This window comes from Zootoca vivipara, chromosome 1, assembly GCF_965207765.1.
Source record: "Zootoca vivipara chromosome 1, rZooViv2.hap1.1, whole genome shotgun sequence".
Classification (NCBI taxonomy): Eukaryota; Metazoa; Chordata; class Lepidosauria; order Squamata; family Lacertidae; genus Zootoca; species Zootoca vivipara.
The window spans coordinates 94877520-94902209 of NC_142582.1; the positions used below are offsets into that span (position 1 = coordinate 94877520).

At 42.0% G+C, this 24690-nt stretch overlaps 1 protein-coding gene across 3 annotated transcripts; it reads left to right on the top strand.

Annotated features, from left to right (window-relative positions):
* Positions 1-201: 201 nt before the first annotated feature.
* On the top strand, positions 202-21739 carry KATNBL1 (katanin regulatory subunit B1 like 1). 3 transcript variants are annotated; one of them, XM_088671136.1, is made up of 10 exons: positions 202-366; positions 10181-10308; positions 12228-12268; positions 12901-13183; positions 13427-13545; positions 13945-13995; positions 14080-14169; positions 16008-16097; positions 18513-18606; positions 20363-21739. In XM_088671136.1, exons 1-10 carry the CDS (start codon positions 357-359, stop codon positions 20393-20395), a joined length of 939 nt encoding a protein of 312 aa, XP_088527262.1. In that variant the 5' UTR covers positions 202-356; the 3' UTR covers positions 20396-21739. The 3 variants fall into 3 exon arrangements, with proteins under 3 accessions (XP_088527262.1, XP_034966746.3, XP_034966729.3); XM_035110855.3 differs by lacking the exon at positions 202-366 and adding an exon at positions 1007-1149; XM_035110838.3 differs by lacking the exons at positions 202-366; positions 20363-21739 and adding an exon at positions 1007-1149 and having other exon boundaries at positions 18513-18776.
* The last annotated feature ends 2951 nt before the right edge of the window (positions 21740-24690 follow it).

Genomic DNA, 24690 nt, shown 5'->3' on the forward strand with positions numbered 1-24690 from the left:
CTTGGGACATACTTCTGAGAGTAACCATACAGAATATTCTGTTGACTGTGCTGTATAATGAACTTGTGATGCCTGAACACTAGGATCTAGAGAAGAAGCAGTGAGCACTGAAAGGCCTGGTGTATGACGAATTTCTGACTATTTGCCTGTAAGGTAAAGAGCACATGAGCACCAAAGCAAGACTGAGGTGGAGCAAGCTTCACAGACAACGTGAAGAAGGACTGATTACACAGGAGGCTGGCCAGGGAAATCTCAAAGATGCTCAGGAGCTCCTTCAAACAGCCACTTGATGCTCCTACAGCGCCACAGAGCAAAACGCCTGTTGACCAGAGAGGGAGGCTGCCTTTGGCTAACGAATGTCAGTATGTACGTAGCAACCTTGGAAGGGAGGTGGTGACGGCAGCGGTGGCACAATTCATTTTGCTGCTTGAGGCAGAATGGGAAGGTGCCGCAACTGTGACTTAGAGGGGAAGGCGAGAGGGGTGGGGGCAATTTTTGGCTTTCGCACAGGGCGCCACCGAACTTTTGAAAGCCCGAAGTCCTCCCCTGGCTGCAGGTCCTGCTGTTGGACCGGCATCCAGTGGAGGAGCTTCTCAGCACCACTGCAGGTGCCTCCCACCCCAGCCGCTGGAGAAGTGAGAGGCGGCGGCGGCGAGATCTCACCAGAGGTCCCCGGAACTCCCTGCCACTTTTCCGGTGGCGGCGGCGGCAGCGCCTGAGGCAGTTGCCTCAGGGTTCCCCACGGGCGGGCGGCTATCCTCGTCGCCAAACAAGGCAGTCGCGTTATTGACTCCTTTAGCCTGCTGCCGTGCCTCCCCCATCTCCGCGCTTGCAGAGCCCGAGGAGCCCAGTGCGCCTCGAGGGCCAAGTCCCCCGGCCCGCCGCGTGTGCGCTGCACGTGACCGGAGCGCGAGTCAGCCGGGGAGAGGGAGGGAGGGAGGAGCGCTGCTGGTGACGGCACCTCCCTTACAGGCCCGCCTGTCCGGACTTCCCGGTCCCAGCGTGCACTGCGGCGGCGTTTGAATGGCGCTCGCTACGCCGAGTGGGCCCCGGCGCTAGGACTCCGCCGCCGCCGCGCCCGGCGGCTCCCATTTGAGGCCCGTCCAGCAGCAGAACCCGCGGCGCCTGGACCATGAGCAGCACTCGCAGGTGAGCTAGCGGTCGCCCGCTCGGCCCTGGCCCCGGAGCCGGCGGTGGCTGCCGGGCCGTCCCACCCAGGCGTTCCTCTTCTTCATCCTCCCTGCTCGTGCACGCAGGCCTGGGTCAGGTGCGAAGCAGCAGCTGGGGCCGCAGGGAGAGAGTGCCGCCGCCCCTTCCCCCTCGCCCGGGCGCTCTTCTTCTTCCTCGCTTTATATGTAGTTTCCTTTCATTCGCCCGGGGCAGGGAAGGCCCACCTCCCTCTCTGCTGCTGTTGGGAGGAGTGCTAATGGGCGGGGGTGAGGCTGGCTACTAGTTTCTACCTGCCTGCGAGCCACCCACTGTCATGCTGCCTGTTGACGAGGCTGCATTTGTGTTGGATCCCCCATTTACACACACACACACACACACACACACACCCAGCTCGTGAGTATGCGCTGTAAAACTATTTTAAGAAATTGAGGTGCACTATTCTTTAAGCACCAAATTCGGGAGACAGAAGGATCACATACACACACACACACACGGTTTTCTTTCAGGCTCCCTTCCCTCCTGTATTTACACCAGTGACTTTATTCTGGACGTACCACATGTTTAAGGTTGCATGCCTGTGCACTCTTACAAGCCCTGTTGGGCTGGACGGAATTAGGTTCTGAGTAACCGTGCCTAGAATGGGGGCCGTAAGAAACCTGTGGACAGACTATTGGTCCCTCTAACTTCAGTGTTGTCTATGCTGATGGGCAGTGCGACTCTCTAGGATTTGGGGTAGGCGTTTCTCAGAGCTACCTTGAGATGCTTAGGAATTTAATCTGCATGCAGAGCGGATGTGCTGCCCCTGAACTATGATGTCTTCCATGAACTGCAGTGCCAGTACTCTCATTGTGTATAGTGTGATTGTCTCCTAAAATGGGGTTCCTCTATTGTTCTATATTATGCAGGACAATACTCGCACCAATGCCTTTTAGCTCTTAATTCACCAGGTGATATTAGTGTTTTTGCTGGTGGGGAACCCTTGGGTAACTCAGAGCTGTTTGAAGAAATGACTTTGCAACTTAATTTTAAGGGATGTCCCTATTTAACAGAAGGATGGAATCATGAGGCCAATATGCAACACAACAAATACCTGCCAGTAGTGTCATGCAGTGTAAAATAGTGCAAGAGCTCACTGCGCCTTGTGCCGCCTTCTTTGATTTGGTGGAGGGGAGAGGTGTAGCACAGGGGGGAAGAGTGTATTGGGGTGGAGATGATGAGGTGGAAATGCAAGTAAATCATATAAGGTTACAGACAATGCAGTCAGGCAAGTGGGGCAGTGGATTATAGTTCCCTAAAACTTTATATGCAAGGTGCCTATGTATTCCAACCTCTTAGCAGGTGGAGCAATAGAAACATAGCCAGGGGCTGTCCTCAAAGCCACTTTCTGTTAACAGGAGAACTTGAACCTGTTTCACATCCAGGTAGTTTCACTCCTCCAACTTAGTTTGCTGGACCTTGCTAATTCTACCAGTACCTAAGAATCTTAACATTTTGCTGCAGTTCACATTATTATTATGTTGCCATAGATGGTCCATGGGGTCACAAAGAGTCGGACACGACTAAACGACTAAACAACAACAACCATAGCATTCTAACCTTTGTGTGCAGAATCTAACATACAGTACTTTCTTTTTCAGTGTATTTTACATTTTGTAATCTATCCTTCCAAGTCAGGCATCCCCAAACTCAGCCCTTCAGATGTTTTGGGACTACAATTCTCATCATCCCTGAACACTGATTCTGTTAGCTAGGGATAGTGGGAGTTGTAGTCCCAAAGCATATGGAGGGCTGAGTTTGGGGGTGCCCGTTCCAAGTAGTTCATGAGGGCATGCACCCCCTCCAGTTTACCTGTGCAAGAATGCATGGTTTGCTATGCTGAGGGGGTAGCCACTAGTATCATTGTGCCTGAAGAGAGACAATTTAAAAGTGGTTGATCAAATTAATAGGTGTGTAATTCTGCACACATTTACCCAAGAGTAAGCCTCATTAAATAGAAAGGACCTTATTCTGAGTAAACATACATGTCCTTATGCACAGTAATCAGTATATCATCACATGGTTAACAAGATCTTCATCTGACCCACTAAAGAAATGATAATTAATACTCATCCCTCTCTTACCATGAAATATTTTAAAAAGTGCTACAGCACAGCTGAATATCCTATGGCTTGTATCCAGTGTAGCACTAAGTGACCATCCTGTCAGTACAATGACTACGTCTTACACAATAAGACTTCCCTGTTTCATCCCTCCAGATGTTTTGGGACTACAACTCCCACCATCCCTAGCTAACAGGACCAGTGGTCAGGGATGATGGGAATTGTAGTCTCCAAACATCTGGAGGGCCAGGTTTGGCCATGCCTGCTCTATGTGCTCCCTGTGCCCTCCCCAAATCTATTTTCAATGGTTAGGGGGGAACCCATTAAAGATTTAGGGGCTGCAGATGGGGAGGGAGAGGGGTAAGTCCCACTATGCAAGCATAAATCTTGCACTGTCAGGTTTAATGGGGTACTGATCATTGTGGCATAAGGATGCTAACATTTTTCTCAGAAGGTTTTTAATTCTGTGGTAAAGTACCATACTGAAAACAATGTGTTACCACAAATTCTTGACATTCAGTGGATTATCTCATTTGATAAATAAATGGATTTTGGAGTAATAATAATAATAATTTATTTATATCCTGCCCATCTGGCTGGGTTTCCCCATGCACTCTGGGTGGCTCCCAACCAAATATTAAAACACAATACAGCATTAAGCATTAAAAACTTCCCTGAACATAATGGAAAGCATAAGGAGTAATTTTGCTGTTTATCTGTGTTTTTTTATCCTTTTCATTTTTATTACTTTCACTTATTTTAGAAGTACTTAAGCCCACAAACCTCCTTAGCTCTTTTTTCTCCTTTTGATGCACCCTACAAAGCAGACATAGGTTGTCCAACTTACAAGCTGCTCACAGTGTTTAAGTTTCATGCGGTCACATGGCAAAGTTTTTGGTTGACTATATAATTTTGGGCGGCAAGTGATTGTATTTTTAAAAGGTCCATATTTTCAAAAAAATTGCATTTAGGGAGCAAGTCTGCCTTTGGCATTAGCTTAAAACAGGCCAAGAAAAAAAAACCTTTTCAAAATTGATTTTTATTTATTTTTAAGATGACATAGAAAGCAGCACCTTTTTCCTGACTTCCAGAAGTTGCTTACTGATACGTTAGTGCTTCTCTTGACCTTCCCTTTCCTTCAGTTTTGGTGCAGAAGACCTGTATATATCTACCAAAAGGAGGAGAACCTGGGCTTCAGATGTCTGATGGTAATAGGAAAAGATGCACAGCATGAAAGTGCACTGCAAAAAGTCTCTCTTCTGAGGACTGTCTATTTTGTTAAATTTTGAAACCCTTAAGATATAATGCTGCCTGATCAATTATTTTAAAAGTGTTACTATGTGCATTGCATATAGACAGTCTTGTGGATAATCGCAGCACTTTACCCATCTTCTTGCACTTGCCTGTCACAGAATAATTGTGGTTAGTGTTGCCTGTAGTTTATTGAAATGAGCCAGCATTGTGGTTAATGAACCTGACTTGTTAGAGTAAAGCATAGTTAACACTAAGTACAATTTGTCTGGGTTCTGTCGGGACCTTAAAAGCTGTGATTAGCTCAAAACAGAAATGGATGCTTTTGATCTCCTTCCCGAAAGTGTGATAAGGGAGGGTAAAGGGAAAAATGCACAAGCCCAAGGCTTGAACACACAGTACTAAACCAGCCTTCCCCAAATCAGAGCCTTCTAGATGTTTTCGTCTACAATTAGTCCCGACCAAAATGTCCAGTGGTCAGAGATTATGCATGTTTTTTAGTCTGAAACACCCAGATGGTACCAGGTTTGGGAAGGAGGCATTTAATTATGGTTTTGTGTTATGTGTAAACCAGGCCACTGATCATTGCAGACTTCAAAGAGTTTGCCAACTTTGGCTTGGTGCCCGCTGTAGTTATACAAGTAGTGTTAACCATAGTTAGCTGTGAAATTGGCAGAGTACCCCCTTGATTGGCTGACCGGGGGGGGGGGGGAGAGAACCATGTGGATTACAGATCAAACTGAAGCTATCTAAAAAAGCACAACCCAAAAGGAAAGGGATTGGAAGGGAAGAGGAAGTAAGTCAGAGGTAGGGAACCCTTTTCAGCCCAGGAGCCACATTTCCTCACAGGCGACATTCTGGGGGCTGCATGGACAAGGCTAGAGGAAAAAATGGTCAGAGCAACGAATGTGACATAGTTCTGTACAAAGCCTACAATTCAACTACACAATAGTCCAAAGTTACATACATGTCTACATACACACTGCTACCCTGGCAAACAAGATACAATATCATGGTTCAGGAGCACATTCCAGGCAGGCAGAAGCATGTGAGGAAGGCGCGAGTGAACAGGGCCAGTGAGGGATTTGTGCTTGAGAGAGTCTCAAGAGCAGGCTTCCTCAACCTCAGCCCTCCAGAGGTTTTGAGACTACAATTCCCATCATCCCTGACCACTGGTCCTGCTAGCTCTACGGATCATGGGAGTTGTAGGCCAAAAACATCTGGAGGGCCAAGGTTGAAGAAGCCTGCTCAAGAGCTTGATAGAGAGAACTGGAGGATGATATTTGGTCCATGAGCCAGAGAGGTGTCTCCCCCCCCCCCCATTGAAATAAACTCAAGGACGAGGTTTTCTAATACTGTATGTCTGCTCCAAGCTCTAGAAAATTGCATATTGTTATCTTTTGAAGGCTGCTATAGGCTTAATGTAGATATGATTTTCACCATGTGCTACAAACTAGGATTGCTCTTCTAGGAACTGGAGCTATTTATTTATGAAGCTGAATTGCTAACAAGAAAGGAGTGTCAGAATTCCATCTCTGAGAACTAATTTGATGGGCATAGGGTTCAGTTGGGAAAAGGCTGATTGGTACTACAGTAGATTACTCATGTGATAATAACTGATAATTTCAGCTGAGCTGAGGATTTTGGCTGGACAACTTTTAATTTGCTAATTAAGATAATTAAGGTTTTGTTTTGAAAGAGACACAGATTTAGAGGGAGTGAACAGCTCTGAATTTAATTTAGGCTGCAATCTTATACACACTTCACATGAGTAAATCCCATTGAACTCAGTGGGACATCAATTGAGAAGACCTACACAGAAGTGCACTGTCGTTGTAAAGTATTCAGGATTTTTCTGATTTGGGGAAAACAACAAGCAACCAGCACACGTGCTACCAAGACTTATACTTTACCAAAAATACAGGTTTGGTTCCAATTTCTGCTGTTGAAGTAATACAGTCACTTAAAAGCAACATTTTTGCATTATGAGGTGCCTTTTGTATACAAGCACATCAACCACATCCTGAGAGCTGCTATTAGATATCAAACTTATAATCTTTGCAATTTTACCAAATTACAGTGGTGTAACAGGATGCTGGTGGTGCTGTGGTCTAAACCACAGAGCCTATGGCTTGCCGATCAGAAGGTCAGTGGTTCGAATCCCCGGGATGGGTGAGCTCCCGTTGCTCAGTCCCTGCTCCTGCCAACCTAGCAGTTTGAAAGCACATCAAAGTGCAAGTAGATAATTAGGTACCGCTCCGGCGGGAAGGTAAACAGCGTTTCCGTGCGCTGCGGCTTAGTCATGCTGGCCACATGACCTGGAAGCTGTACACCGGCTCCCTCAGCCAGTAAAACAAGATGAGCGCCACAACCCCAGGGTTGTCCGCGACTGGACCTAACGGTCAGGGGTCCCTTTACCTTTAACAATTGCAGCTGTAAAAATGGTGGGGTGAACAAAAAAATCAATTCATGGTCATGCTTACCATATTAGAAGTAGTCAAGCTTCAAACGTAACTGTTACATTTATTGTTTTATTTCCTCAGCATTAGTAGGAGTGCAAATTGCCTTGAGCACAATAGTTCCCTTTTCAGCTTTTGCTCCTATCTTTATAAGTCGTATTAAAATTTGAAATAGAAAAAAAATCTAATCTCATTGCAACGTATGCCTGGGGATGGTAGTTAATTGATGTGATACTAATTTCCAGTGCTCTAAATTTATTAGGATCTGATTAGTTTGAGTTATATCTGGAAAAACAAAACTAACAAATGCTTGAGGGGCCCATCCATGTGGCAGCTGAAGTTTAATGTGGATTCAGAGCTACTTGTTTTTCTTGGCAATCCTTGTCCAAACGTATGCAATCCTTGTCCAAATGCCAATTGCCAACCTATAGTAATCCAAGTTTTCCTGATCTGCAATTATCAAACATAAAAAATGCACAATTGCCTGAATGCTGTGCATGCTGAAGCATACTTTTTTGTGGCTGGTTCTTTGCATGTGTGGTGATGGGTTCTTTCTCTATTGCCACACCACCTACAGTGGTACCTCTACTTACGAATGTTTCTACTTACGAATTGAGCTCCTGGATGTGGTTTAGATAGGATTTTTTCTACTTACGAATTTTTAGAAAGGGTTGCTTCTACTTACGATTTTTTCCCCCAATGCATTCCTATGGGATTCGACGTACAAATTTTTTCGACTTACAAATGTGTGTTCGGAACGCATTAAATTTGTAAGTAGAGGTACCACTGTACTTCTGTTTGCTCCTTGCCTGAGCACAAACTACAGTAGCCATTTTGTTTCCATTTAGCTCAGAGGATGAGCATCCCTATTTCTGTTGGTGGCTGCTGAAGACATCCACAGTACAGTACTGTATATATGTACCGTATGTTTTTATTTCTAATATAGCTGTTTCATGCAAAACTGCACTTGCCCAAAACAGCTATATTCAAAATAAGATTGGTCCTTCAGGATATAAAGAGGAATTGGTAGCTACAGAATCTGCAACCTATTGTGCAAGATGACGAAATGCCCTGTGTTGACTTTAAGAACCATGTAAATATCTCAAATGTTTTCCAAGAGCCAAAAGTGCTTGAACTGAAATATTTGATGATATCTAAAATGCAGTACAGTGGTACCTCGGTTTAAGAACAGCCCTGTGTACGAACTATTCCAGGCATCCCCAAACTATGGCCCAGGGGCCGGATACAGCCCAAAGGACTCATTTATCCGGCCCACAGCACCCCCCGCTGCCTGCTGCTGCCACCCGCTCTTACCAGCGCGGCAGGGCTGCCCACTTCCGGGTCGCAGGAGCACTGGAAATAGCTTGCGTGCATGCGCAAACGTCATTTCCGGCGCACTTCCAGGTCGGAGGAGGCCCGTGCACATGCACACAAGCTATTTCTGGTGCTCCTGCGACCCGGAGGTGCGCCGAAAATAGCATGTGCACACACGTATGAGCACTCACTCCCCTGCCCTCCAGCCCACCACGCGATCGCCGCTGCAGGCACTGGCCCAAAACGCGGTAAGTTTGGTGGCCCCTGAACTATTTGGTATAAGAACTCCGCAAAACTGAAAGTAGTGTTCCGGTTAGTGAACTTTACCTCTGTCTACAAATGGAAGCCGAAAGGTGGAAGGACACCAGGGGTTGGAGGCCTCGTTGGGGAAAGCGCGCCTCGGTTTAAGAACGGTTTTGGTTTAAGAACGGACTTCCGGAACGGATTAAGTTTGTAAACCAAGGTACCACTGTACACTTATAGCTTAGATATTCAAACAAATCCAAAGCAGTACCTAGTAACTATTTTATTGTAATATTTGTTGGTATTTTAAAGATTTCTTTACATATTCACTGGGTTATGCCCTCACTCTAGTATTTGAGCACTAGTTTGGTAGCTGCTGTTGGTGACCAGGAATTCCATTCAGGCAAGTGAGTAGGCTGATGGAAGAGAGATGAAACACTCCAGCTCTCTTTTCCACCTGGCTTAGAAATGTTGTGCATCTTTCCAGCCAGCCCCCAGCAGGCTAATAACATTTTTGCAAGTTAGTAACTTATGTAGAAGGCTGAACTAGACTGTGTCACATTGTGATATTCTATGCAATAAAATGGTCAGGATAGGTAAACCAGAAGGTTAGTACTTCTGTTACTGCTGCATGGATATTAACATTCAGAAAAAGGTATTACATTGACATGAATTTCTACTTTCCTCTTTTCTTTACCTATGCACTTGTTCTGAAAAAGCATTTTTAAGGAAGCAGCAGCTCTACTTCAGTCCAGTAAGACTGAAGAGCTGATTACCTATTTATAGACTCTGCACAAAGCATCTTTGCAATGGAACATTGCCCTCCATAGTATGCTGCTACCTTAGGCTCCAGAGGTTGGTTGTGCAGATCTGAAATTGATTTATAAGTATTCCCAGGGATTATTTTGAGAGAAGGAAACAAAAGCTTATGAAATGCGGGCCACAAATCACTAACTAATTTTATTTCATGTTTATTTATTAAAAATAAAATACCAAACTTAATGGCCTTTATGCTAGACTTCAAATTGTCTGTGGTTCTTATGTTTCTGAAACCAATTTATATTAATGTTATTTATTAACTGAGGAGTTGTAAGCCAGTGCTGAAGAGAAGAAACCGTCAGGCGCTTAGTTAGAAAGTTAGCACTGTATAGCCTATGGCAGATAATAGTATGTATCCAGATGGATCCCTTTGAAAATTAAAAAATAAAATAAAAATGATGGCAGCAATGAGATTGGCATTAGGTGTTAGCAGATCTTCAGACTGAATTAACCAATGTGCATTGACATATTTTGAATATTAATTGTGTGAATATTCCATGTTGTACAGCACCTTGCTGTGTTTTTTTGAAAGTGTGCTGTATAAATATTTAAATAATAATAAACAGTGCAGAAACTTCAGGTGTCCTTATTGGACCATATCAATGATGAGGTTTTTTAAAATCTCTATCCTAGTATCCCCAGGGCATGTATTAGTTTAGTACTTATCACTTACAGCTGATACAGTTTTATAGACTTCCCTGTAGATTGCATCTAATGCGCTAAATAAGTACAGTAATGTCTTCATTAAATCTCATTCAGATTACTGTGGGATTGACAGATAATGTTAAGAATGAAAATTAACTTTACCTTTGTCTTGAAAACCAGGGATTTTGGATATTATGGCAACTGAAGCCCAAAATGTTAGAAAACGAATGCTATTGTATAGTGACGGTCGTCCTGTTGATCTCCCTAGAAAAAGGAGTTCTTATTCCATTAATGAGAACATGAAGGAGGTAAGCTTTTACGTTTTCATCTAGATCACATAACAAGTTTTCTAATGCAAGACATACACAGCTAGTTCTATTGTTGTGTTTTGTGTTGTGAGTGTGTTGTGAGTGACCTCCCATTCAGAGCTGTAAAGGGTCATTAGTTCCAATATTATAATCAGCAAGAGCTACAGATACCCAGTAGCTCCAGTTGCTTTTTTATTTACAGTTTATAAAAACAAATAAAACTATTACAATTATAAAACATGTATAACTGTTCTATTTTTTTAAAAAAAATCAGCCTTGCATTGGGAAATTTACAGGTGCCTTAGAACAGCCTTTCTCAACCATGGGTTCCCATAGCTGCCAAGTTTTCCCTTTTCTCGTGAGGAAGCCTATTCAGCATAATGGAAAATCCCTTTAAAAAAGGGATAACTTGGCAGCTATGGGTTCCTAGTTGTTGAACTACAATTCCCATCATACTTGACCACTGGTCCTGCTAGCTAGGGATGATGGGAGTTGTACTTAAACAACATTGGAGGACCCAAGGTTGAGAAAGGCTGCCCTAGAGATTTATATAATTTAACCTGTTTATTTTATTTGTATTTAGTAAAGAAAGAGAAAAAAAAACATTAAAACAGTCAAGGCTGCCGAATATTGTATATTAAACTGGCATCCATTCATTGTTACCAATGAATTTATAAAATAGAAAAAATTTCCATGAGAAAAAATAAGCACTGGAAAACTTGCTGCTCCACATCACTGACAACCTGTATAAGAATCTCTTTAGCCAAACCAGATGCCATTATGAAGGGGGTGTGGTTGACAGCCTTCATAAATATTGTCTCTTTATGATTTACTATTCACTAGCTATGTTTCTAAATAGAATGAAATGATGGGCTTCTAAAGAACATGCTTAGGGCATCCAGAAGAGGCAAATACAGAAAATGGCTGCTAATTTCTAGAAATATTCTGATAGATCCACCTATCCACCCATTTCAAAATGGGGAAGGTGTTCTCACTAATTTTCCAAGTAGTGTTGCATTAGCACGAGTCCTTCTTTATAACTGAACCTGCAGGTTAAGATCTGCTTGACAAATTGCTTCTTTTTCCTTCTGCATCCCTCCTTGTAACCCATCCATCTATTGCACTCTTACGTTATTTTGAGTCTGTGTGAGCGTGATTGTGATTGTGCAGTCAGTTGAAGAAGGAAGCTTTCCACATTTGGGGTAAAATGTGAAAAGCACAAAAATGAGCCTAAACAAGTTAACAGCAATGGGGATAGGTGATGAATTCTACATGTTTGATAGCAACACAGTTAAAACATGAGAAATCATTTTCTTCCAAAGCCATACTCTCCACGACCAAAAGAACTGCAAGTGAAAATGCCTTTTTAATTTATAACACCAAAGGTAGCAACAGAAAAGTGGTTCAGAAAAGTGGTTCGTATTGATACCTTACCTTTCTCTGGGGAGTCCCGATGAGTCAGAATATCAAATGTTAGAACATTCAAATGCTGAGCAGTCTCACTATCACCATATTGATAATATGACAGATAATAGCTCACTTGGTGTGCTGGAGAAACCATCCTCAACAATATTACATTCTCAAGCTGTTGGCAGACTTATCTAAGACCCTGGCAATCAAGTGTACTTTCCCCCCAACATTTTATTAGTAAAGACTGACATTATAACACAGGTTGTAGTACAAAGTTTTCTCTGATGTCATAATCCCACCTCTTGCCTTGGGTGTCACAATATCATGTCCTTCAGCTAGATGCTCAGAGCAGCCATTAGTGGTTTTGCTCTGCGGCAACAAAAATAAATGTATTTTCCCCAAATGCTTGTTGTATACAGCAATTGAAACAAGGTGGGGGGAAAAAGAAAATCAGACACATAGAAAATAGTAGGTTTTTTCATTCTTGGTTATATGCTGTTTATATCTAGGGTAAGAAATCTGCAAAACTTTTGGCTTCTTCCACAGGCAGGTAAGAGCTGCTTCTCTTAATCTTGGAGACAGAATTCTACAACTGATCAATTTAGACAAGTCCCCTTTCCGATTATCAGTGAAGAATATTGAATGAGCATCTTTTAGCCCAGTTTCTTAGAAGTTAGTTTAGCGGTAATTCGGGTTTGTTTGTGAGTTACCACTTGGTTTGTCTGGAGCAAAGCAAACCACAAACCCATGGCTTAGCTCTGGGTTATGTAACAGCAGAATGACTTGGGGAGGGGCAGAGCAGCCACAGTTTTCACATACTTGCATGTTTGCGTTTAGCCATGGTTTGCGTTAGCATTATGTGTGAACTGGACCAGTATCTTTGGCTTTCTAGTAAATGAGTTAATGCAGTGTTTAATACCCCCTGCACCACTATCCAGTGCCCATTTTGCATCAGCATAATGATACATTAAAGATTGTTCAGATCCTGACACTCACATTACCAAAGTAATTGATAAAAGTGTTTCCCATGTAAGTCAGATTGCAGGTTTAAATTGTGTCAGTTCATAAAAAATGCAGGATGCTACTATGGTAAATAAAATTTTACTGCAAAATATCATAACATAGCATGCACTATACATTATGATTTTGACTAGATACTAAAGTCATTGTTTGGTATTGCAGAACAACTGTTGGGCAAACTTTGACCAGCCCCCATCCTCTGTTCAAAGTAGTATATTGCAGAAGAAAAGCTCACTATTATACTCCAAAGCCTTGTTTCAGAAAGAAACAGCTCCCTAAAGTCAAGAGCCGTGACATGGCAAATAAGGAAAATGAACTGGCATGTGCAGCTGATCTGCCAGCAAAACTGCCTGCTGACGGTCGTACTTTCTTACTAAACTCCAGTGATTCTGGCCGCTCTCAAACAGAAAGTCCATCATCAAAGTACAGTGGATTTTTTTCAGAGGCAAGTTAAATGTTACGTGATACTTGTTTTAAAATGAAAAACTGGAATCTTAAGAATGCTGGATTACTTCCAATCTTAGTTGTTTTGTAGGGCTTGGATTTTGTAACCATTGTATTTTAAAATGTTGGTCAGATAGCCTGTAAGGAACTGTGCATGATAGCTTTAATGAGAACCAGCAGGATACAAACAGTTTAGGTTGACAGTTGTTGGTTAATAGTGGCTAAATTGTTCCCATGTCTCTAGGTTTCAGAAGATCATGATACTATGGCACAGGTTCTCTTCAGTAGAAACCTCCGGTTGAATGTAGCTTTAACTTTCTGGAGGAGAAGAAGTATAAGCGAGCTCGTAGCCTATTTAATAAGGTAAATATGAAAAGTGTCACTGGTATAATCCAGTCCACAATGGTTTCAGTGCTTGTATGTGGAGGATTCCCACTCCCTCAGAGGCAGAGGGCTGGATGGGAATGTAGAAATCATGCACAGACCTCCCATTCACCTCAGTGGCCCATGTACTACTTTTGCAAGTATCCACTGAAAGGAGACAGCAGGACTCTAAAACTTGTTGGACTCGAATACAGATGCTGTGTAAAGTTTGCATGCATGTCATCTTTTTTCTTTTCTTTTTTTATTGCAGCTATTCTTAGTCTTCTGTATTTAAATGCATGTGCTGGCTCATGAATTATTGAGCTTAAAAGTCTCAAGTCTAGAAGAATTACATAGAGCTGTGTCTAATAGTGTACATTTTTTTACTGATGTTTCCAGGATACAAGATCTGGGTGTAGTGGTAGACTGCCTTCCTGTTCTTACCAGCAGGTAAAAATACACCTAGGGGTAGGGGTTTGTGGAGCTCAGATTTATAAGAGCAAGTTTATGTATACTGACATTATCTTATTTCAGTTTACAGGAAGAAAAACCATATATTTCCGTGGGCTGCTGTGTAGACCTTCTACCAATAGTTAGATTACTGCTTAAGAGCAAATTCGAAGAGTAAGTTTTAAAATATAATTCTCTTCATAGATGCTGACAAAGTAAATGTTAATCTTCTTTCACTAGCTGCTCCAATTTTTAAGCCCTCTTTGTGCTAAGGGGCCCGTGGGCTTCAGTACTGAGACTGCCTTGGTCACCCTATATGATGGCCTGTGTTGGGAGAAAGACAGGGTGGGGAGTCTGTTCCTACTGATACGTCTCTTCCTCCGGTATTCTTGACAATGACATTGTTCTAGAGTGCCTAGCCAGGATGGGAGCTGGAGGCACTGTTTTGCAGTGGTTCCACTCCTATCTGGATGGCCAACTCCATAAAAATGTCATGGTCAAGAGTCTCCTGTGTAGAGCTCTGTAGGGTTCAGTCTTTTAATCCATTCTATTTGGCATCTTTAGGATACAGCTGAGTGGGAATTATCCAGAGTTTTAGAGTGTGCTGCCATCACTATGCTGATTGCACGCAACACTGTTTTTCCTTTATAGCTCGAGTAGGTGTGGCAGTGGATATGCTGTCTGGCCTCAGTAATGGACTAGGCGAGAGCCAATAAACTGAAGCTCATTCGAGACAAGATTGAGACACTGCAAGTTGATTCCTCTGACTGGATGAGTGAAGTGGATCCTGTTCTGAGTGGCATCTCTCACTCCCTGAAGGAGCATGTCCACAGCTTGAGGGTATTCTTAGATCCAACATTGCTACTAGAAGCCCAGGTGACATCCATGGGATAGAGTATCATTCACCAACTTTGGCTGTTGTCCAGCTATGACCTTTTCTGTATGGAGATACCTTTACTCCAGCTGTCTACATTCTGGTCTAGGCTGGATTACTGCAATGTGTTGTATGTGGGGCTTCCTTTGAGGACTGTTTGAAATGCAGTGCCCAGACTGTTAACAAAAACATAGGAAGGCCTAGGAAGGCGTAAACCTAGAGCATCTGTTTTGGCCCAACTGCATTGACTTCCAACTACAGTAGCTTCTGAGCTCAGTTCAAAGCACTGGTTTTCACCGTTATTAAAGTCCCATGCAGGTCAGATTATATTGATGTTACAGTTACTTAAATCCAGGCTTTGATGTGGTTTTATCATTGTTACTGTATTGATATTGTGTATTTGTTTATACATTTTCATTATGATTTATTGTATTTATATGGTAAATTGATTTAAGACTTATTATAAAATGATATGCAAGGCTAATCAATCTAAAACACTATTATCCATGTGCATGCATACTCTTTCAACTACCATCATCTTGATTGCATATTTTCTGCTTGTAACATGCTGAAAATAGTTGTGTTGTATGTGCTCATCACACTTCAGAAAGTATAGGCAGCGATAATTTTGCACAGCGATTCCGTTCCTGGTCCCTGTGCATGTCGGTAGGGTGTGCACAAGCCTGCCCAGCCCTGTTATACCCCTGTCCCACCCTCTTCCGGGCCTAAAAGGACCCATGCATCAGAAGTTGACATGTGCAAAAAGGTTGCCACCTGTAGCTCTTAATCAAGCAATGGGTTCATTTTGCTTAATCCCGTTTACATAGAAAGATGCACAAAATATGAGACCCTCAGGTAGCTAACCAAAGCGATCCAGAACAAAATTCCTTCCAAGTATCACCACATAAAGTGATCAGTTGGATCTTGTATATGAAGCAAAACCCTTCTACTTTGCTTATGAGGAGAAAATGCCTGTGGCACTTATTCACATATTGTGGAAAGTTCCTTCTGTAACAGCTTTCTTAATTCCATTTCCCTCCTGTTTCTATGGAGGAACATTTTGAAAATAAATTTTCTGTCTTCTTGGGTTTAAACTCCTCTGCAGCATTTTTTGTAATACAAAATAAAATCATTTCAGATATGTGATCGTTGGCTTAAATTGGCTCCAAGCTGTTATTAAGAGGTGGTGGCCAGAGCTTTCTGCCCATGCAGAAAAAATAGAGGATGGGTAAGTTACGCTTTTTAAAGTTCATGACAGTATGGCAGTTAATGTGACTTACATTTCATGTTTTTTTTTAAAAAAAATTCACTCTGTTTTTTGCTTTACAGTTGCAGAACATTCCATGGCTTTGCAGATTAGCAATTGTTGAAACAGCCATAGTACCTGGAAATGCTTTGTTTAATATAATACCCACAATGTACTATAAGCAGTATTCTTAAAATGTCAAACTCCAAGCATGGTTTATAGCTGAAAACTGCAGTGGAGTGGCAGTCATTGTTCAGAGAAGATGATGTCAAGACATCTACAGATCATGTAGTGTGATTTCCCCTTCTCTTCCCTTCTTCTGGACCAGATTTGGAGGGTTCACCAGCAGGATATACCCTGTTTCCCCTTTTTTAATACGTAGTCAGAAAGTAAGCCATGGCAGGGTTTTTAAGCATTTGAGAAATATAAGACATACCCCCAAAATAAGCCATACTTCCGCTCCGCGGAAACCAACCCCCACAGGCACCTCTACTCACAGAGTCACTCCATGCAGCTGGCACTGCAGGAGCGCGATCAGCTCTGAAGTGGCGCTCCAAGAGCTCCGCTTAACAGCTGATCGCGCTCCCGCCTTGCTGGCTGCATCCCCGCGCTCCGCCTTCTCGTCCATCGCCGCCCTGCCGCTTCTGTGCTTGTCGCCACCGCTGGGCTCACTGCTTCTTCCTTGCCTGGCCTGGCCAAGGAGCTTGGAGCGCCCTGCAGCGGCAGGCGGAGCGCCTGAGCCAGCGGCCTCTGCCTGGCCCAGCATAGGATGCCTGCTGCCCCGCCACCCGGAACCAGTGGCTGCTGCAGCGCCGAGCACTCAAGAGAACCGAGCAGCGCCCTGAGCCAGCGCCCTGAGCTGTAAAAACTGTACCGGTAATAAAAAAAATAAGACATCCCACCGAAAGTAAGCCACCCTGTGTTTTTTTGAGGAAAAAAAGTTATAAGACGGTGTCTTAAAAAGGGGGAAAGACGGTAGGGGAGAGAGAGGAAGAGTACGTCCCATTACGCAAGCAGAAATCCATTGCACAATTGGGTGGGCATCACTGGAAGGGCCCCAAATATTGAATTTGTTTGTCTTTATAAAAATATTTATATGCTACCTTATGGCCCTCAAATGAGCCCCATGGCAGTTTACAAACATAAAATACTTTAGCTTTAATACACAACTGAGGCTTTGTAAAAGAGAAGAGTTTAGTTTAATCTCAAATCTTCTTTTAATAAAATATGGAATATGGCAAATTGTGTTTCAGAAGAAAAATATGGTTTTGTAGCTATTAGGTAACTGCTTAAAATTGGCTGTTGTTGCAAAAAAGACAAGGATACTTCACTGTCTTTGAATGCTTTAAACCTATTTTGCTATACAGTATCACACACACACACACACACACACATTGAAAACCTAGTTTAACAAGTTTATTTTTGAAAATACTGTAGAGTAATCCATGGACTAAATGAAAATATGTCTAAGGACAAATCCACACTATAGACTTAAACTGCTTTAACATGCCATTCAGCTTTCAGGAAAACTGGTTCTCTGAGGAGACATAGTATCTCTAATAGGATCATCTCAGAACTTCTTCAAACTTATCATTCTTTATCGGAAGCTATGACAGGAAAAATTATATCAAATGTATAAGAAGTATGTAGCATAGTTTAAATCTGTTAAACACTACTAACGTGTTCATGAGTATGGATCAGAAATGCAAGAAGCTTCCAACTGAATGGGATAGTTTAGCATGTTAAAGGAGAATATGTTTCTCAGTATATTCAGTTGGTTTCTTTAAAACTTTTTTTTATTTCCTTAAATAATATATGTAGAATCAAACTACCAGACAATATTTAAAATACCGCACATCTCAATTGCAGATGTAGATAATGTGGTTTGATGGGGGGGGTCTAAATGCTTTTGGGGTGATTATTTGAAAGATAAAGCCCTAATCAAAGCACTAGCAATAATTTTAACAACTGGGTTATTGAGGAAATCATAAAAAAAAAAAAAATCGAGTGCCTGAAACATTTTTTGCATATTTTTTAAATCACTACAATGTACCCTCCTGTTCCCAGGTCAGAACTAGATTTATGGGGTCAAATTGCTTGGAGCAGCACTGAAATCAATCAAATTAAACAATATAGTTTGAGATTCTTTTTCTCCCAGGATGTTTCATTACATTTTGCTTTCTCTATTGACTGACAGTTCTATCCATACAAATTGGGAGAACTTTCTTCTTAGACTAAGATTCCCACCCCCCTAATCTTTTAAAAAATATTTTTAGTTTTTACCTATATGTATTTTTAATTTCCTGAACTGAAGGTGGAAAAACTACCATGGTAAAGGGATGCTCAATTTTAGGGATGCCCAAAATATAATTCCATGTATCTGTCCTTCTTTCATAGAAATATTCAGATTTTAAAGACACAATTAAGTGGATTGTGGAAGCAAGAAAATCATCTTACATTGGTTCCAGGATATACGGGTAATATAGCAAAGGTAATGTGTTTGTGGTGTTCCTTCGTGGTCTCAATGTTATACTGCCTCCATTACACTTAAGCTGTAGTGAGCTGATTTATTTTGTGGGGTGCTACTAAGCCAACCTAGCAGTTGGAAGCACGTCAAAGTGCAAGTAGATAAATAGGTACCACTACAGTGGGAAGATAAACGGCTTTTCCGTGTGCTGCTCTGGTTCGCCAGAAGCGGCTTTGTCATGCTGGCCACATGACCTGGCCGCTGTACGCCGGCTCCCTCGGCCAATAATGCGAGATAAGTGCCGGAACCCCAGAGTCGGTCACGACGACCTAATGGTCTAAGCATTTGGAAGTCTGTTTTCTCTGTGTAAACAGCAACCAACTATTTCTCTTTGTTTAGTTAATGTGACGGGCCTGCAAAATGTTGGGGTGACTTTCATCAAACTGCTCTCGCTCTCCTCAGTCTTTGTCACTTTTAAAGTAGCCCATTAGTAAGTTAGATTGAATAACTTTGGCTTATTCTTTATTGTGGGTCTGCTCCTCAGTCTTTGCTTGGTAACCATTTCTTATCCCTTAGCTCTTTTGCTTGATCATCAGCCTGATCCTTGTTTTCTTTTATTCTGGACCAGCTGCAGAAGTATCAATTGCTTTCCTTCCTATTAGAGGTGGGAGCCGTGTATATGGTTCAAATGAAAAGGAAGAGAAGACATAATCATAACAATCCTTGAAGCAATTCCAAGTGCTCCAAGGGCTTCACATTATCTTGTCAACCTTGCCATAGCCCTGTGAGAAGCAGTTGTAGTATTATGTCTATATTGCAGATAGAGGGCTGAGAGCGAGTGTGAAGTACTTAATCGGCTTAGTGAGCTCATTGTACAGGTGAAATTCAAACCAGAGACTTTCTGGTTCTATCTCAGTTTCCTAGCGCTGATTCTGCACCAGCTCTCATGAAAGAAACATGCACGGTTGAGGAGGAAAGAACTTATCCTTGCCCACGCATTACTGGAGCTCCTCCTTCCTGCAGACTTCTTCAGGTGTTATTAAGTTGCCACATATGAGGGGGCAATGGGGACAAGTGCACTAGCCTTGGCCTCTCATTGCCATTCTTGGTACCCCCTCCAGCTTTTCAGGGTTATATCACAAGGTTGACATCAACAAGGAAGGCAGAGCTAGAGTATACTCTCTGATCTTCCCCCTACTCCCTGCATGGTAACTTAACCTTTGTCAGTAATGCCTGAAGAGGGCTTGTATCGCGCTCGCGCTCTTGCTCTCCAAAGGGGAGGACACAGAAACAAAAGATGCACTTTTCTCTGTTTCAATTGCACTTGCTCAGGGGCTTGGAACAATTCTAGAAGGGATAATCCATGTGCAGAAGGGAAGGATTTCCCAAGATATGTGCTTTAGCATAGCATCTATTGCTGGAAGAAGCAAGGGGCGGTTTGTACAGGGGAACTGTGAATAGTCCAACATCTCACCCTAGAGCAACAATTCCCATGTAACATTTCAGATTCTTGGGGTGGCGCCTACAGTGGGGTTGGGTACACTGCTGTTCATATGTCTTTCTGTGAGCAAGGTGAGATATTCATGTAAAACACTTTCATTAAATTCTAGCAATATCGAATGTGTAAAAGAGAATCTTCAGAAGTGACATTTTTGTCCAAAAGCAAATGTTATTTGGCTGCATCAATTCAAACAGTCAGTGGTTGCCTCTTCTTAGATTCTAGCCCTACTTTGTGCAGTGAATGGCTCTTTGAATTAATTTATTTATCTCTCTTTTTAAGGATGTGGATGCTTATTTATTACAGCTGCACTGACATTCCTGGAGGACAAGTGTGTGTGTACATGTAGTGTGTGTTGGCAAAGAACCCCTTCAAGTAATCCTGAACTATGTACTGTTTCCAAAAGGACATCTCTTCTGAGAACTGTCTTTGGCAGGAGAGGATTAGACCGCCAGACTGTTTAATTCAGCCACTAAAATCCATCTGCTTCACATTGAAGTGGAAAAATTTCTACTAGGAGCAACCTTTACTTCAATGAGGTGAAAGTGCACTATGAAAACTATACGTATGCCTTTGCTGCATTTTGGGATTGTTCAGTTACTGGATGAAGTCATGAAAGTGTTTCTACTGCATAATGGTATAAAACAGCAAAACTTAATTGTGAAGACAGAATTGCAGAACCAGTTACTAGGAACCACAAGAGACCAGTCGCCATAAATATTTTTTAAACTTTGTTTTTCTTATGAATTGTAAAAATGTGTATATTTTCAAGATATGAAATTTTGCTGTATTGAAACTCTGAAATATGTCTGCTATATTAATCAAGATATTAAAGACTATTTTTGTTGCACTACTGAGAAACTGTATATAGCAAGGGGCCTTAACTACTAGTATTGCAAATAGCCAATGTAGTAAGAAACCATTATAGCCAATATATAAAGACGCTGTATAGAGGGATGGAAACTCTTTATTAAAAATCAGGGTGTTTACACAAATTGTGTACAAATCATTTTGAAACATTTTGCACACTTAAATATATTTAAGTGGATATTTCCACTGACTGACTACTTAAATTCCTGTATGACCTAAGAGTACTAAAATTTAGGCATAGAGGGAGGTTGTTAGCAAAATGGTGAATATGCACACCTAGCATTTTTAAAACTTAAATTTTCTAATATATTCTGTTGTGTTTCATTTAAATGTGTCGAGTAAACATACTAAATGTTACTACTGCTTTAATTAAGTTCACATAACTTCACCTGGTTCTCTCACTCCACTTAGGACATCTTCAGATATTTATAACTCCAGGCTCCTAGAAATGTTTACGGCCACAGTAAGCCTATGCTTTTCAGATTTGACAATGCATCTGCTACCTCCTCTAATTAATATTGCTGCAGCTCTTGCAAATGTAGTTGCCATATTCCTGGCTTAACATTTAAACTTACCGTAACTGGAAGATTAATGCAATACATCCAGTGCAAAAGTTTACAGTTGTGTTTTGTTTTACTCATTTGTGATATTTTAGTTCAATCTGCTATGGTTTATCAGCTATATTAAAAAGGAAAACAGGTTTGTGGGATGGCACCTGTGTCTTATGTTACTAGTAAATATGTTTGTCTAAATAAAATTCTATCGATTGCCAGCTGTGCACAAAACAAACTGAAATGTATTTTTGCAGCATACCAACCAAGTTGATCACCGGATTTAATTTTTATCTTCAATGTGCTTTGGGATTATACACCAGCTGCTTCTATACACAACGGTAGACTGTTAGAAAGAGGTCTCTTTTCGTGTATTGTGCCATGAGAACATTTATGGTCAAAAGCAAGGAAGCAATATTTCTCTATATAAGCGTACTGTGAAGACACTTGCCTCATTTATACCAAGCTTCAGTAAATCAAGGGGGAGGGGGAGGAAAACCAAGAACGCCTAGGTCTCTTGTCTTGGTTTACAAACCCTTATAGTTGTGAGGAGATGGTCTTATGTCCTTAGGGTCAGATGCATTAAGAATGTCAGTAGTGTACTGAAATAACAGGAAATAGAGGTTTCTTTAAATCGTATGTTCTCTCCTATGTTACAAAATACTTGCCTAGATTCTGGTTTTAAGGGGTTTCTGATTAGATTTAAAATCCAAGGTAATACCATAGTAGATTACACAGAAACACTAGAGAGGCAGCTGGAGGTGGAGAATTGGATGAGAGGGATGGATCAGGGATGGAGCTGAGTGTCATCAATGTATAGATGATACTGAAAGTCATGGAAAAGTGGTACGCTTGCCGAAGGACAAAGTATGGTGAGAAAGAATAGTAGGGAGCCAAGCCTGAGGAATCCCAACAACAAGAGGGAAAGCAGTGTACGGAGACACTGTAAATGTGATTAGACAGGAAGAGAGCCAACGGGGGACAGCAGCAAGGATCCCCAGGGCATAATAGGAATCTAACAGGAAGGAACTATTAGCTATCAAACATGGCAGAAAGGTCAAGGAAATAAGTACAGAGAAGAGGCTCATAGATCTGGCAGTGAGGAGGTCATCCGTGATTTTCATGAGGGTAGTTCAGTGGAGAGAGGTGAGAGCCAGATTGGAGATGGTCAAAAGTAGAATTGGAGGAAAGATTGTTGTTATATAGGAGTAAGCAGCACAGTCCAGAAGTTTAGAGATAAAGGGGGGAAGAGTAGTACTTGGAGAAGGGACAATGAGTCTAGAAATGTGTTCTTTTTTGAGAACAGGGGAAATGGTGTGTTTGGATGCTCAAAGGAAGGAGCTGGTGCATAAGGGGAGATAACTTGAAGCAGGGCTGTCTTAAGCGGGCCGGGCGCTGTGGTGCGCGGATCACTCCGGCGCCCCCGCCCCGTTTCTTCCCGCGGCTGGTGGGTGGGCGCAGCGTGGTTTCCGCGCGGCTTCGCCGTGCAGTGTCCCCCTGCCGACCCGGCGCCCCGCGCCACCCAGCCTACCCCTAGAGCCGGCCCTGACTTGAAGTTGGAAAGGGGCATGTGAAGGGGCAGAATGAAGGTCAGAGTAGATTGGTTCTACCTTAGCATTGGAGGAGGAGGCCAAATCTTGACCAAAGAGAGGAAGTGGAGAGTAGGCTTCAGCAGGCATTAAAGGTAGAGAAGAGCAGCTTGGGATACCTAGAGTTGGTGTGGAAGAGATGGATAAAGTAGTGCTGTTTAGCCAGGAGTAGCTTGGAGGATAAAGATATTTCCTGGCCAGGTTACTTGCTTTCTCCTGAAAATCATTCGAAACACAAGTAACAGAGGTGAGTTTTTCTTTTGTGTTTTAAAATTAATGTTTCAAAAATACCTATGCTATTGAAAATGTACAATAAAATGAATGTACAATGAAAATATACAATAACTAGATGTAAACACCTTTGAATAGGGTGGAGACATCTCCACCCCATCAACACCCCTTGGTTTGCACACAAACAGGAATTGAAGCTGTGCTGATGTGAACAGCTAGAGGGGAAAGAGCTGTGAAATGCACCTGGAGAAAAACAACTTCACTGCGCTCTTAAGGCAGTAATGTGAACACACCCTTTGTGGGAAGAAGTCCACATAATGAAGGGTAGGCATTCTCTTTTTCACTCTACCAGTTCTTACTGTGCACAGATATTATACTTAGATGATCATGATGATATGTGGCTTTTAATAGAAGGACAATCCTTATGAGATTCAGGATTCAGGCCATTAGGGGTCAGTGCCCACTTTCCAATGGTTACAGTTAAAGAGCAGTAGGCTACAATTATACTGTTAGATTAGTTTAAGCAGACCAGAGCAAATCCTTATTTTGAAATTAATAGGTCAGTACTTACTGATAAGTTTGATTTATAAGAGAACTTACGGTCAGCATGACATTGTTAGAAATAACACCTGCTTAGCTTTGACTGATTCCAGAAACTTGGGGACAGAGAGATTAAATAGGGCCAAAACGGAATATACTTGCTGAGCCAAAACCAATTCTTTTATAGCTGCCTGGAACATTATGCTGGGAGACTACAACGCAATAAATGCTAGCAATAAAAATGCTAAATGGTTTCTATTGTAGCTGTTAGAATAGCTTGAAACCTCCCACACTACCAGGTTCCACACTATTGCCTAAATGATATATTTAGTACTTTTAAATGCTAGAAATGGCAATGGAGCTACATTTATTATATCAGACAAAGTGCTTGAAATGGAATCATTAGAAGAAGAAAAACTGCTTGTAGGGTCAGAGAGAAAAAACAATAGTTTCCTTTTGCATCATTTCCCCAACATTTATGCTTACTATGCAAATATAATAATTATTTTGAGAATTCACCACTTTTACATGTCAGCAGATCAGGTTCAAATCTTCACATGGGTTCTCTCATTAGAACACTAAAGCACCAAGGCCGTATTAAGGGAAGGACTGTCTTAAGAGTCAGCATGGTTGAATATCTGCCAACAGATCTGCAGCCCACAAAGACGAGCTCTCTGGATATACTTTTTGCCATTGCATCCTGCTTTCTTGTTCATCTCTTCATATGACTCAGACAACAGCAATGATTAAAAGAAAGAACAATAAATTGCCTGCTTGCTCATTGGCTCTCTGTCTTGTAAGCAAACATATGGGAGCAATGATGAGAGTG